Source organism: Cinclus cinclus, chromosome 2, assembly GCF_963662255.1.
Source record: "Cinclus cinclus chromosome 2, bCinCin1.1, whole genome shotgun sequence".
Classification (NCBI taxonomy): domain Eukaryota; kingdom Metazoa; phylum Chordata; class Aves; order Passeriformes; family Cinclidae; genus Cinclus; species Cinclus cinclus.
In genome coordinates this window covers 87,163,042-87,174,610 of record NC_085047.1, presented here as the reverse complement: position 1 = coordinate 87,174,610, position 11,569 = coordinate 87,163,042, and the positions used below count along the sequence as shown (strand labels likewise).

The 11,569-nt window shown below is 39.3% G+C and overlaps 1 protein-coding gene across 3 annotated transcripts in view; it reads right to left on the bottom strand.

The window, feature by feature from the left end:
• Window positions 1-11,569, bottom strand: part of EIF5B (eukaryotic translation initiation factor 5B) — a 35,309-nt gene that overhangs the window by 2,182 nt on the left and 21,558 nt on the right. Inside the window, exons 11-23 of one of the 3 annotated variants that reach the window (XM_062487874.1) lie at window positions 11,211-11,318; window positions 10,901-11,011; window positions 9,988-10,055; window positions 8,679-8,820; window positions 6,983-7,114; window positions 6,146-6,328; window positions 5,858-6,019; window positions 4,103-4,234; window positions 2,659-2,790; window positions 2,470-2,546; window positions 2,202-2,366; window positions 1,081-1,219; window positions 410-571 (exon numbers count right to left, since the gene is read on the bottom strand). In XM_062487874.1, the coding sequence (XP_062343858.1) occupies window positions 410-571; window positions 1,081-1,219; window positions 2,202-2,366; window positions 2,470-2,546; window positions 2,659-2,790; window positions 4,103-4,234; window positions 5,858-6,019; window positions 6,146-6,328; window positions 6,983-7,114; window positions 8,679-8,820; window positions 9,988-10,055; window positions 10,901-11,011; window positions 11,211-11,318 (1,713 nt within the window). Of the gene's footprint in view, window positions 1-409; window positions 572-1,080; window positions 1,220-2,201; window positions 2,367-2,469; window positions 2,547-2,658; window positions 2,791-4,102; window positions 4,235-5,857; window positions 6,020-6,145; window positions 6,329-6,982; window positions 7,115-8,678; window positions 8,821-9,987; window positions 10,056-10,900; window positions 11,012-11,210; window positions 11,319-11,569 lie in introns of those variants that run through there. The other 2 variants (XM_062487877.1, XM_062487876.1) reach the window with 2 other exon arrangements.

The window sequence follows — 11,569 nt, the reverse complement described above, 5'->3', positions numbered from 1 at the left end:
AAGGGATCATCTCCTCATTGAAGCCCAGTGCCCCACAGTCAGAGCAACTGGAGGATTGCTATTTATGTGCAATTTCAAGCACAGGCTGTGGTGCCCTGGGGGGACTGTTGAGCTCTGTGCACAAACAGTTGGCAAATAGTGAGTGTGGCCTTTTGCCCTCTCAGGTGCTCTGAGCTGCAACAGCCCCAGCACCTCCTTCCTTTGGGCCTCTGCAGGGGCACCACTACAGACCTCAAACCACAGCTCCCGAGACCTTGGCTGCAGGATGCCACACATGCACCATCCCCAGTGAACGTCAGTCTGGGACAGAAGGCTCCTCCCCTGTTTTTGAGGCTTCATGCTACATTTCCACTTCAAGCAAGCTGCTACTCTGTCCTAAGCCCTCTCCACAAATGCAGATTGCTCTTACCTTGCTGACGAGGATATCTGTTGCTTCAAAATGTCGTCCGTACATTTTCGGTGATTCCCCAGGAATAGGTTCTATTTTAACACACACTTCTTGGCCTTTCTTTGCAACATCCACTGGTTTGTGGTTTATTTCAATACTTGTAACTATTCCAATTTCAACAAACTGTAATACAATGAAGCTGCTGTAACACATCCACCAAGCCTCTGTGCACAAACCCTTCTCTAAACTCGTTTGTAGGCACAGACTTGCTGCAGGAAGTGCAGCACTGGCGGGGTTGTACGATGTACAGCACAGCAAGTGCTCCATCCTGAAAAGGGCAGGGACACCAACCTCCCACAGCTCACCTGGGACATCAACTGGCTATCCCCTAAAATGTCAAGAGTTGGTTCTCCCCTTTTATAGCTAACAGGTATGACAATTTTGCCCATTACTCAATACCACAGCACAGAACTGGCAGATGCCTTCCAGCCACACTTCTGTGCTCAACTCTTCTGGCAGAGAGCAGTGAGATACTTCAGAAATACCAGAAGAAAGACTTGATCTGCAAGTCTGACCCTCATCTCCTACCAGCAATCTGTGCATTGAGGAAAGGCATGTAAGTACTCTATGGTGCATCATCCCAGGAACTACCAGCTGGATCAAACATGCAGTGGGAAGAGGCCCTTACTTACATTTTTGCTAGGTACACACATGGGAGTCCCCTGCTTCACCTGGCCGGCCTCCACCACAACACCCATCACTATTGGGTCACGAGAGTTGAAAATAAACTGAGGGAGTATTTTCAACTTGCATGGAAACACTGCTATATGCCTGGAAGATGACAAGAAAAGGCACTTTGAAAGATATACTGGAACAGTGGATGTAACATTAATAGCTCTGCCTTCTCCCACACTTCTTGGGCATTCATTCTAGAAGTGCTACTTGGAGAAAAATCAAGCAGAAAAAAAACCTCTTTTCCAATCTTGCTAATTCTAGTCCATACCTGATCCTCAAGAACTACAGGGAGCAATAATCATGCATGCATGGCATGGATTTTAATTTGACAGGCTTGAGCGCTCAACTTAGACCAAGACCAAAGGAGTAGTAATTTTACAGTCCAAGTACAGCCTCACAAGAACACAGGAATAGAAATATTGCTGCCTGAACTCCAGAATTTCAAGATTTTTGTTTTTGCCTAATGAAATGCATTTAAAAGCTGAGCTAAACAAACTCAAGTTGGGATCAATGTGAAATGAAATACATTTTCATTTATTTTAACTGTCCTTATTCTACTGAAGACACCCAGTGACACATTATTCAAAAAATTAATTTTGGGTCCCTGTAAATCCTTTAATGGTTACATATTTGTGCCAGTGCAGTTGGAATTAAGCCCTCTACAGTGGAATCACATCAGTATGAAACAACAGAATCCAAATCCTTTTAGTTTTGTTTTTCTAACTCTGCAAGACTAACCCATCTGTCCCAAACTAGGAAGAGAGGCCAAGTATAGAAAGCAAACCTTAATAAAAACACTCCATATTACACAACAGTTCTAGCTGAATCTTGCATCTGCTGCACAGCTTGCACAGTTCTCACCCTCCTAGGCCTAATCCAGATCTAAACAACTAGACTGGAGCACTGAATTCTTGAAACTATTAATTTATTGTCCTACCATCTTTCTCCTCTCCTCCCTTTCCATCAGTACTACACTCTAAGTAATCAGGCAACAAGTAGTTAAATACAACTTCATTTATACTAAAATAAGAGAGATACATATTTGGGAAGCATCCAGAATATGATTGCTCATACTTACTTGAATTCCTCTTGTTTCTGTTTTTTGTAGTCTTGTCTATATTTTGTGAAGGCATCAAATAAGTGATAAATTATTTCAGCACTAAAAATCCGAACTCCTAAGCTATCAGCCATCTCCTGTGCGTCACGTTCAATCCTCACATCGAATGCCAGAATGACGGCGTACCTGTAGGGAACAGCAAGCCCAACACTTCACCTGGCACACCACAGACCCAGAGCTACTGCCTGCAACACCACTGCACATTTACCAACAGTGTGAAGGTACTTACTGTGGGTCATGCTCCAACATAACTGATGCCTTCATAACATCTTTTTTATGGACAGGACCTATATTAATTCCTGAATACTGTTGAAGAAAGCAACAAAAAATCAAGTCACTAATCTTTCTGAGTCAAAAGGAAACATTTACTGACTAAACACAGAGTCAATGGCATCAGATACAGCACAGTAGTACTTACTGGCACTTCTGATGTTTTAAGAAATTCAAGTAATGCCTCTAAAGAGCCTAAGGTAGAAGCCTGGACATAAACACCTTTCTCTTCTAATTTGATTGCATTCAGGGTTTGCTTCAGTTCATGTATTAGTTCATCCTTTAGGAGAAAGAAAAAAAAAAAAAAAAAAACAGGAGAGAAAAAAGCAAATTTTAGTTCTCTTGCTATTTATGCCTTGGGGTACAAAAGCCTCCTGTTCATGAACTGCTGAAAACATGTGCCAGCCATGGTGATAGGTCCCAAGTGACAGAGCTGCAGTGTAAATCATACAGTGTAAATCAGAACCTGTGAGACACTGACTGTTTCTAGTATTAGAAAAGCCTGAGCTGAACTAGACCTGAGGATTTTGCAGGAAGATGATCATGTAAAACTGAGCAGATGCCCACCTTCAGAGCTGGTAACGTTTCTCTGCAGACTACACATCACTTTCCCCAGCACTGCAAGTTTCTGCTGGCAAGGCTGAGCAAACTCATGGCCCACACTGTGTGGCAATGCCTCTGGCTGCCTGAGGATATTGACAAAAGCTGACACCTTAAACTATGAACTAGAAAGGATCCTGAACACTCTTCAGGACTGGATATAAAACAGGATGCAAGAGCAGCAAAGCCAATTTGTTGCTTTTAGAGAAGTCAAAAACCACATTTTTTCAGAGCCTGTGCCTTGTAACCTCAAACACTTAAGTCTCTTCCTCTGGCAGATGAATGGGTATTGCCATTGACTTTCAGCCATCATGTATCTACTACCAGTAGTACACTTGAAGTAAATATTCGTATGGATCCAGCAACAAGGTCTGTGTTTGGACATTCCAAAAGGTTAACCTCCCTTCAAAGGCACAAGTAAATAGACAGAAGACTAAAGGAAGACTATGATTAAAAGTAAATCAGCAATGTGTGAGTTTACTTTCTAAGCTAACTTCCTGCCTTTGGAGAACGTGGAGCAGTTTTGGGTTTAGGATAACTACATCTTTTCCTCTACCATTTTAAACATGTAAGTCACAAAAGAAATCGATTGCAAAAGTCTTAAATTAGCTTTGCAATTAGGAGAGTGTGCAGAACTCCACTAGTAGATATGTACCTAATATAATTTGATTAGAATATATCCATAAATTACTACAAATATGAAATCAGTAATAAACAAGAGTCAAATTATGCCACGATACTTGTTTTCAAACCTTATTCTAGCAGCAGAGACATCCCAGCAAAATGTCAGGGAAAAAACTAGCAGTCAAGATACTAGAAACATCACACCACCAAAGCTTCACATGGGCACAATGCTAAAATGTGACTGGAACAGTTTTTAAAACAACCAAAAACCCCAGTTATTTGCAGACTGAACTCTCAACATTTGAATTTCATCACCAGAGGGCTCAAGTTACCCTCATTGTGTTGTACTTCAACATCAGCCACCTCACCTTCAGGACTGGGACTTCATCCTCTTTATGAGCTACAAGCAATGGCAAACCAGCCAAGGTTTTTTCCAAATCTTTCCCAAGAATCTTCACACCTTGAGCAGCAACAACCTCTTTGTGCTTTTCATACTGGTTCTGAAAAAGAGAATATACACCCTATTGAAGAGTTCTGTGCTGGTGCACAGTAACACAACACAGTGCTGAGCAGCTGAAGAACACAGCAGGGAGCAGTGAAATGCAGCAGCTCCCAACTTCCATCAGTGATTGCCTCTGCTTTGCATTTGCACCTTTTAGTCCTACTGCTCCTCTCCCTTCACATATCCCCTGCATCCCTGACAAGGTGGGCGGGGCATGGGGAAATCTAACAACAGAGAAAGGGGACAAAAAGCAACATATACTAGAGAAGAGCAAGCACCAATAGGCAGTTATTCACTAATAAAACTCCATAAATTCAGCCCTGTAGGCGGGTGATGGGAAGATGCCAACAGCTTAACAAAAACACTAAAGCTTAGCTGACACACAGCCCCAGGCTCTGTGCAGGAAGGGCTGTCTCACTCTCCCACTGGAGGCCGTTCAGCCATCTCATCTGCTTAATTCTATGTTCAATTTCCCAGGTTCTCTCCCCATCCAGGGGAATCTCATATCCCACACTCAGTGCATAGCTCTAAGACATAACAAAAAGAGTTATTTCTGAAGATCTTTAAATTGATGTTGGAAGGATTTTCTGGTTTGTTTCTTAATTTCTCTTATTTGGATGTCATATCCTTTTCTTAGAACTGCAAGGCAGCTTCCTTCCTCAGAAAGCACTTTGCTCCTACAAACCTCTATCCTTTAGCCCTCCACCCCAAAAATCTGGGTCTTATTTCAAGGACAATTTCACATGAACAAGCTGAATCAAACTGCATCCTCACTGCCTGCCTCAAGAAAAGCCCAACAGCTACCCTAGGTCCACTTTCCCAGCTCAAGGTTCCCAAACCTGAAAGGCCTGTCCTATTACATCCACCTAAATTATTTATATGGTTTTCTTTGCCTTAAAAAAGGTCTGTGCAGACATTTATTCCTTCCCATTTTAACAGAAAACATCAAAGCAGCTTTTATCATCATCCTTGAAATGCATGCATTAATCTTAATATACATATTAATTTATTTACAGCCTTTTGATTGTGTGCTTCCTCCTTGTTTCATGGAAAGCCATGCAAGAAAGATCTCAAATTCAGGGCCTCTCCTCAGACTAATAAAACTAGGACAGCAAAACCTACAACAATGCTTGAAAACACCAAGAGGCTGCAGATTCTGCAGAGTCCTGGTCACTGCCACTCACCAACCAGCTCTAGAAAATAATGTGTTCACTTTTCTCAAATGTAAGTGTATATGATTTTTTTTCTAAAAAAACATTTCTACTAATATTATAACTAATTCAGAAGTTGCTGTACTAGTACACTCCAGTTTCTATTTAAGATGGGTATCTCCTTCTCACACGTAGCCACACAGCTGAATCCCTTATTAAAGAATACACATCCTAATCCTCACTGCAAGGTTATTCCTTAATCATTCTCTTTGCCACTACTGTGACAACACACATCCCCACAGGAACATACAAGTCCATTTTCACAAAAGACACCAGATGTGTCCTGCATTCCCCTTTAAGCCCCCTTTATATACCATTAATATAACCATATTCTACCACATTCTGTTTTTATTAAGCTTGATTTATTGTTTTCTGGTTCTAAATGTCAGTACAGTAATCAGCTGCCATACCTTAACTCGTAGCTCTTTCATAGGAGGAGGCAGCAGCAGACCTCTAATCTGAGTTACGATAGGACCTTCTACCCCAGGAACAATAATGGTGTCTCCTTCTCTCAGACGTCCATTAATCAGAATAACATCTATGGTAGTGCCCATACCTGGCAGTGCTTTAACCTGAATGAAAGGGGAAAAAAGTTACTTCCTATTTAAGTACTTGGAATACACATTTTTTACCAGAAGGAAGGGTGCAGGAAAGGGAGAAATTTCTACATTAATTTCAAGAAAGAGTTGCTGTATTACCTCCATGACTTGAGCTCTCAGCTCCTGACACTCGGCCAGTCTCTTGGTCAGCATGGTTTGTGTAAGCTCAACAAGAAGAGCTATCAGACTTCCCATGCCATCCCCTGTGTGAGCAGAGGTAGGTACAAGAGAAACAAAAGTGCGGGGATCCTTATTCTCATAAAACAAGGCAGCGTTCAAGCCCTGGAATCAGGATTAACAGTTATATAGGGGAAAGCACATATACACAGCAGTATTGATAGTAACATTCAACCCCAGTCACATACCACTACATTTTTTAAATCCCAATTTAAAAATCCAACACTATTACTGACAGCATGCTATGGAACACAAAGCCTCAATCCACTTGGAAGCAGTGTGGGATAATTGTAAGCTAATTATCCCATCTAGCTTATAGACAGCATTGTATGTCACCAACAGAGGAAGTTCCCAGAACTGATGTGATTCATACCCGGCCAGCATCCAAGAGAAAGAGACAGATGGGATTCTCTCAGGCTATTCCCAAAGAGAGAGAACAGTGAGAGGAAATTTCTGCTATTCGTGACTCCATTGACCATGCACAGCAATTAGCTATTTTTCTCCAAACCAGTAGTAAGGATGGAGCAGTTAAAATTATGCAAAATGTATAAACAATGAAGTTTAGTTTGTGAGAGGTTAACACCATAACACCCTAGATGTCAGAAGAAATGCAACAGCTTTCTTGATATTGCAAGTTGTTTTGAGGAAAGGAGAAAAAACAAACCGAAAAACACCCACTAACCCAAAACAAACCACACCACTCACCCACCTCCCTTTACTGTCACTTTTAAGCAAAGAACCTTGAATATTCCAACCTACCTGTTTTGCAAATTCCACTATTATAGCTTTTGCACGTTCTTCAAATTCATCTTTTGTATTTTTTTTCTGCTTCTTTAAGGTGACAGCTACATCTGTATCTGGACTCTTTTTCCAGTCATATAACCTATCAATCTTGAAAATACAGCAGTATGTCATCTTATGCAGCTTACTAAAGGGTGTCTTTGTGCTTATGCCACATCATTAGTGAGAATTACTTTATCAGACAACTTAACCAGCCATTTATCTGCTCCAGTAATCAAATCAAAGCGTTTTTATTTGCTTTAGCTGCTATATTTAGCTCTTTATATCAGGCAGTACTACAGGATAGCAATATTACTTCCGATTTTAAAAATTCAAGCAATAAATCTTTTTCATATGGAATAAGTTTATATGCATAAATTACACCAAGGTAAAAATAAAACATTCAGAAGAGACCTGTTTATAGATTGACATATACACAAAAAAACCCCAAAACCACAGAAGTGTTTGTGGTTTTTCCTGAAGAGGCTGCACTAGTTTTACAAAGAACTTTTAAAATTTACTGGTAAATATGGACCCTTTCCCATGTCGCTACAGAGAAGGGACCAGAGTGGGGTTGTTCAAAATACACAGCTGTATTTTGGAAACATTTCCCCAAGATAGCTGCCAAAGCAGGACAGATTTAGCCCAAAAATCTATTTGCTGCACAAATCAACATCTTAAGAAAATGGATTATAACTTGGCCAGATAATACAACTATAACTTAAAACACAAGAGCTCTTAGCTATTTAATTTCAGAATCACTGTAGGACTTTGATGGCAATGAATGACAGTTGGGTCTTCGGGTCTGAGCAACAGAACTCTACTACTCTGCCATAAGGCCTCTCCATCCAAGAGGTTGTTGGCATTCTTCCAAAAAGTAGCTAGTTTTGGCAATAAGACAATGGCCTCCTCAGTTTCAACCACCTTAAATCTTAATGCTCCTTTCATTTTTAGAAGTATATCACAATTTTTACACTGCACGCAAATAGCCTTCTGTCAGCTTTATGTCAGATGGCTTCCAAAGCTATTGGACATGAATAATTTCCATATATATATATACACACACACACATATATATATAAAATATAATTCCTTGAGTCATCACAAACAGGCAGCATAACTTCTCATGCACAAGATTTCTAAAAACAGGGCTGAAAAGAACTGGCTAATTTTCCATCTAATATTGCAAAGCCCAAAACAGTTCCCAACCAGTGATCAGCATTATTGCTCCATGGCCTAAAGTCAGCTTGTCTCCAAGTCAAACTGACCAGTATCAGTGGCTAAAATAAAGTATGACTCGTCAACATGAAGCTTGTGTTGGGATTTTATAAGAAAATGCACACAAATCTATGTAAGTAATTTGTAAGACTGTAGTAAAGGACAAGGGAAAAAAAACCTCACACTTGAAGTGTAACTTCCAGAAGTGTGAGTCACATACAGAAGTTAAATAGGGCAACAAAATTTATCAGTAAGGACTCCAAGAAGAACTGACTGTCCTGCAAAGCTCCTGCAGAGCCAGTTTGTTATCAAGGACACAGAAAAATACAAACAGGACCCAAGAACCACCCATTCAGATTTTACACAAAACAATTCCAGTTCAAGAAAGGAAACAGACAATTGCCAAATGCACTACTAGAGTGGAGAAATACACTATTAGGATAAAAATCTATCCTACCTTGTTGAGAGCTACTATAAAGGGGCATTTCTTTGATTTCAACAGATTTATTGATTCAATTGTCTGTGGTTCCAAACCATGCATGATGTCAACTACAAGTATGGCTATGTCACAAAGTGAGCTTCCTCTATTTCTTAGATTGCTGTGACATTAAAAGACAGAAAAAAAAAAAAAAAAATCAGTCATTTCATTTAGCAACAGAATCTTTATAAAAACACCAAAGTCAAACTTATACTGACAAACAAAAAGCTAAAGCTCATCATCAATTATTTCCCCTCAAAAATGTAAACCATTCAAAAGACACTTTAATTATCATTTAACAAAATACATTAAAGAATGTGTAAGCAAAAGTAAGGAACCATTATTCACCTGAAAGTTTTCATATTATTATATATTTTTACAATGCAAGATATGTTCTGATCATCTAAGCATCAACTGAGACAGTTAAAGTGAAATGCAGGAGTGTAAAATCTGAACAAGACTTTTTTTATATGCTGCATAAACACTATCATGATTTTACACAATACAATGTGAAGAGACTATGACATCTTTGGTGCCAAACAAAACATGGCTAGAAAATGGAAAGCTGTAAGAGGTACCATGCCACTACCAAGTGCCCCACAACACAGCATTCTACTGAAAAACATCACACCAAAGTCTTAACCCTTCTGTTTCGAGATTCCACCCAAGATGTTACCTCAGTGAGCTCAATTATGCATTATTATTATTATGCATATTATTATGATGATGCATTATTATCATTATGCATGTCATGTTTTACCCTTAAAAGCTGATTTAGTGGCTTGCCTGCATGCTACTGGTGTTGCTAGAATTCATTTGATCTCTCCCAAGACTTAGGTGACTTGTGTAATTCCAGTCTTACAAACTCCGTTACTTTAACTGGGACACTATGAATGAGAGACTAGGACAAAAGTTTTAATTTTTCATAGCAGAGTACTTAGGTCACCTGAAATCCTCACTTGTTTTCCTCCAGCTAGCTTCCTGCTTCCATCTTTCCTCTTACACTAACTATTTATTTATATGCTTTTTCAGATATTCATGGCTCAACTGGCACGAAGACAGAAAATTAATCAGCTATAAAAGGCCAGCAATTAACCAGATACAAAAAGCACCTGCAAATGAAGCAAATCCACTTAATTCCTCTACTTTAAGTTGGTTTTGTTGGGCTTTTTTTTCCAAGAGAGAACTGGAACATTGAATTAAGCAAAGACCTCACACTTAGCTAAAAATATCTCCAGATGCTTTTGCCATCAGCTCTGAGAAGTACAACATTGTGAGAAAACGTTACCTGAAAGACTCATGTCCTGGAGTGTCGATTATCAGCATGCCTGGAATTTTTATGTTCTCTCTGTCAAACTAACATTTCAAAATATTAGCCATCTTGTAGAGATTACACAAGTAAAGAACTAAATAAAAGCTGGCAACATTACTGACAGTCTTCACTTCAAAATCCAGGTACGTATTTTAAGGCCAGCACCCTCTATAAACCAAATCAGTCAACAGTCATTTCAACATTAAAAGAATGATGCAGCACATTCCTCCAGGTGTCAACTGGCCACAAGCTAAGCTAAAATCTGTAAGACAAGGCAGCCTATAGAAGAAAAATTCAGAGTAGTGAGACGCACCATCCTTGTCTTGATGATTTTTCTCCTCTCCCCTAAGTTTACATGTTTACAAAGTTGAGTAAAATCTTGGAAAAAGCCATTGCTACACCAAAGCTTTTCAGCCAGCTGCTTCTGCTAGCAAACTAGGATATACTATCCAAAACAAATTATATAGCACAGTTACTATTTCTCTAACATGATAAAATTCATCACCCAGGAATGAGCCAAATTTCAGCACATACAGCAAAGGCTAAGTTTTTAACAGAAAACATACTCAAGAGGTTTCAAGAGTCTCAATTTCCAATCAAAATACTGACAAGTAATGTCTGTGTACATATGTGCACTGTCCAGAACAGAGTAAACAGCATTTGCATATTTTTCTGAAGGAACACCAATGTATTAACTGAAATCAAATGTATGAAAAATGAGACAGCCTCCCCCTCTGCTGAGAGAATGACAGGAAATAAAAAACAATCGACCCCAAAAATTAGAGAGGGGGCAAAGTACATCTGTCCATGTCAGGAAATTTCATAAGGCCTTTATTAGTCTACATTTCATATTTTTTTAAGATGCAGTTGTTGAAGGGCTGTAACTTACATTTTTCACCATCTTGGTTTGTTCATTAATAGCTTCAAGAGGAACATTAGTTGCACCAATCTGCTGAGTGATACCACCAGCTTCACTGTCCTGCACATGAGTGTGGCGGAGCTAAAGACAAAAAAAGACCAGAAATGCTTACATATATATATATAGATATATATATATATATATATATATATACAAACACACATACATATAAGAGATATATGTTATGTCTCAGCACACTCTTAATTCTTTCTGTCTTCAACCAAAAAAATAAAGGCATAAACAAGAGGCACAGGCAGTGCTTTCACACTCCACACCTTACCTTATCTAAAATTTTGGTCTTGCCCGTGTCTACATGCCCCAGGACACAGATAACTGGTGCTCTGAGCTTTTCAGTGTTCATATTTTTGCTGTTTTCAGCTCGTCGCTTCTATATAAAAGACACAAAAATTGGTGAGTATAAACCAAAAAACATTCACCTCTTCTCGTGATTACGTACACACAAACACAGAGTTTGCTGTGGGACTTAAAATTTTCAAGCCAACACTGTTACTGACAAGGAAATTTAAGGTCTGTCACCCCTCTACTGGTAAATCAAAAATTTTTGACTAACAGTTACACTTCTGTTTGGTTGGTTCTTTTTATACACTCTAGTAGGCTAAGCTGTTATATTTGCTAACG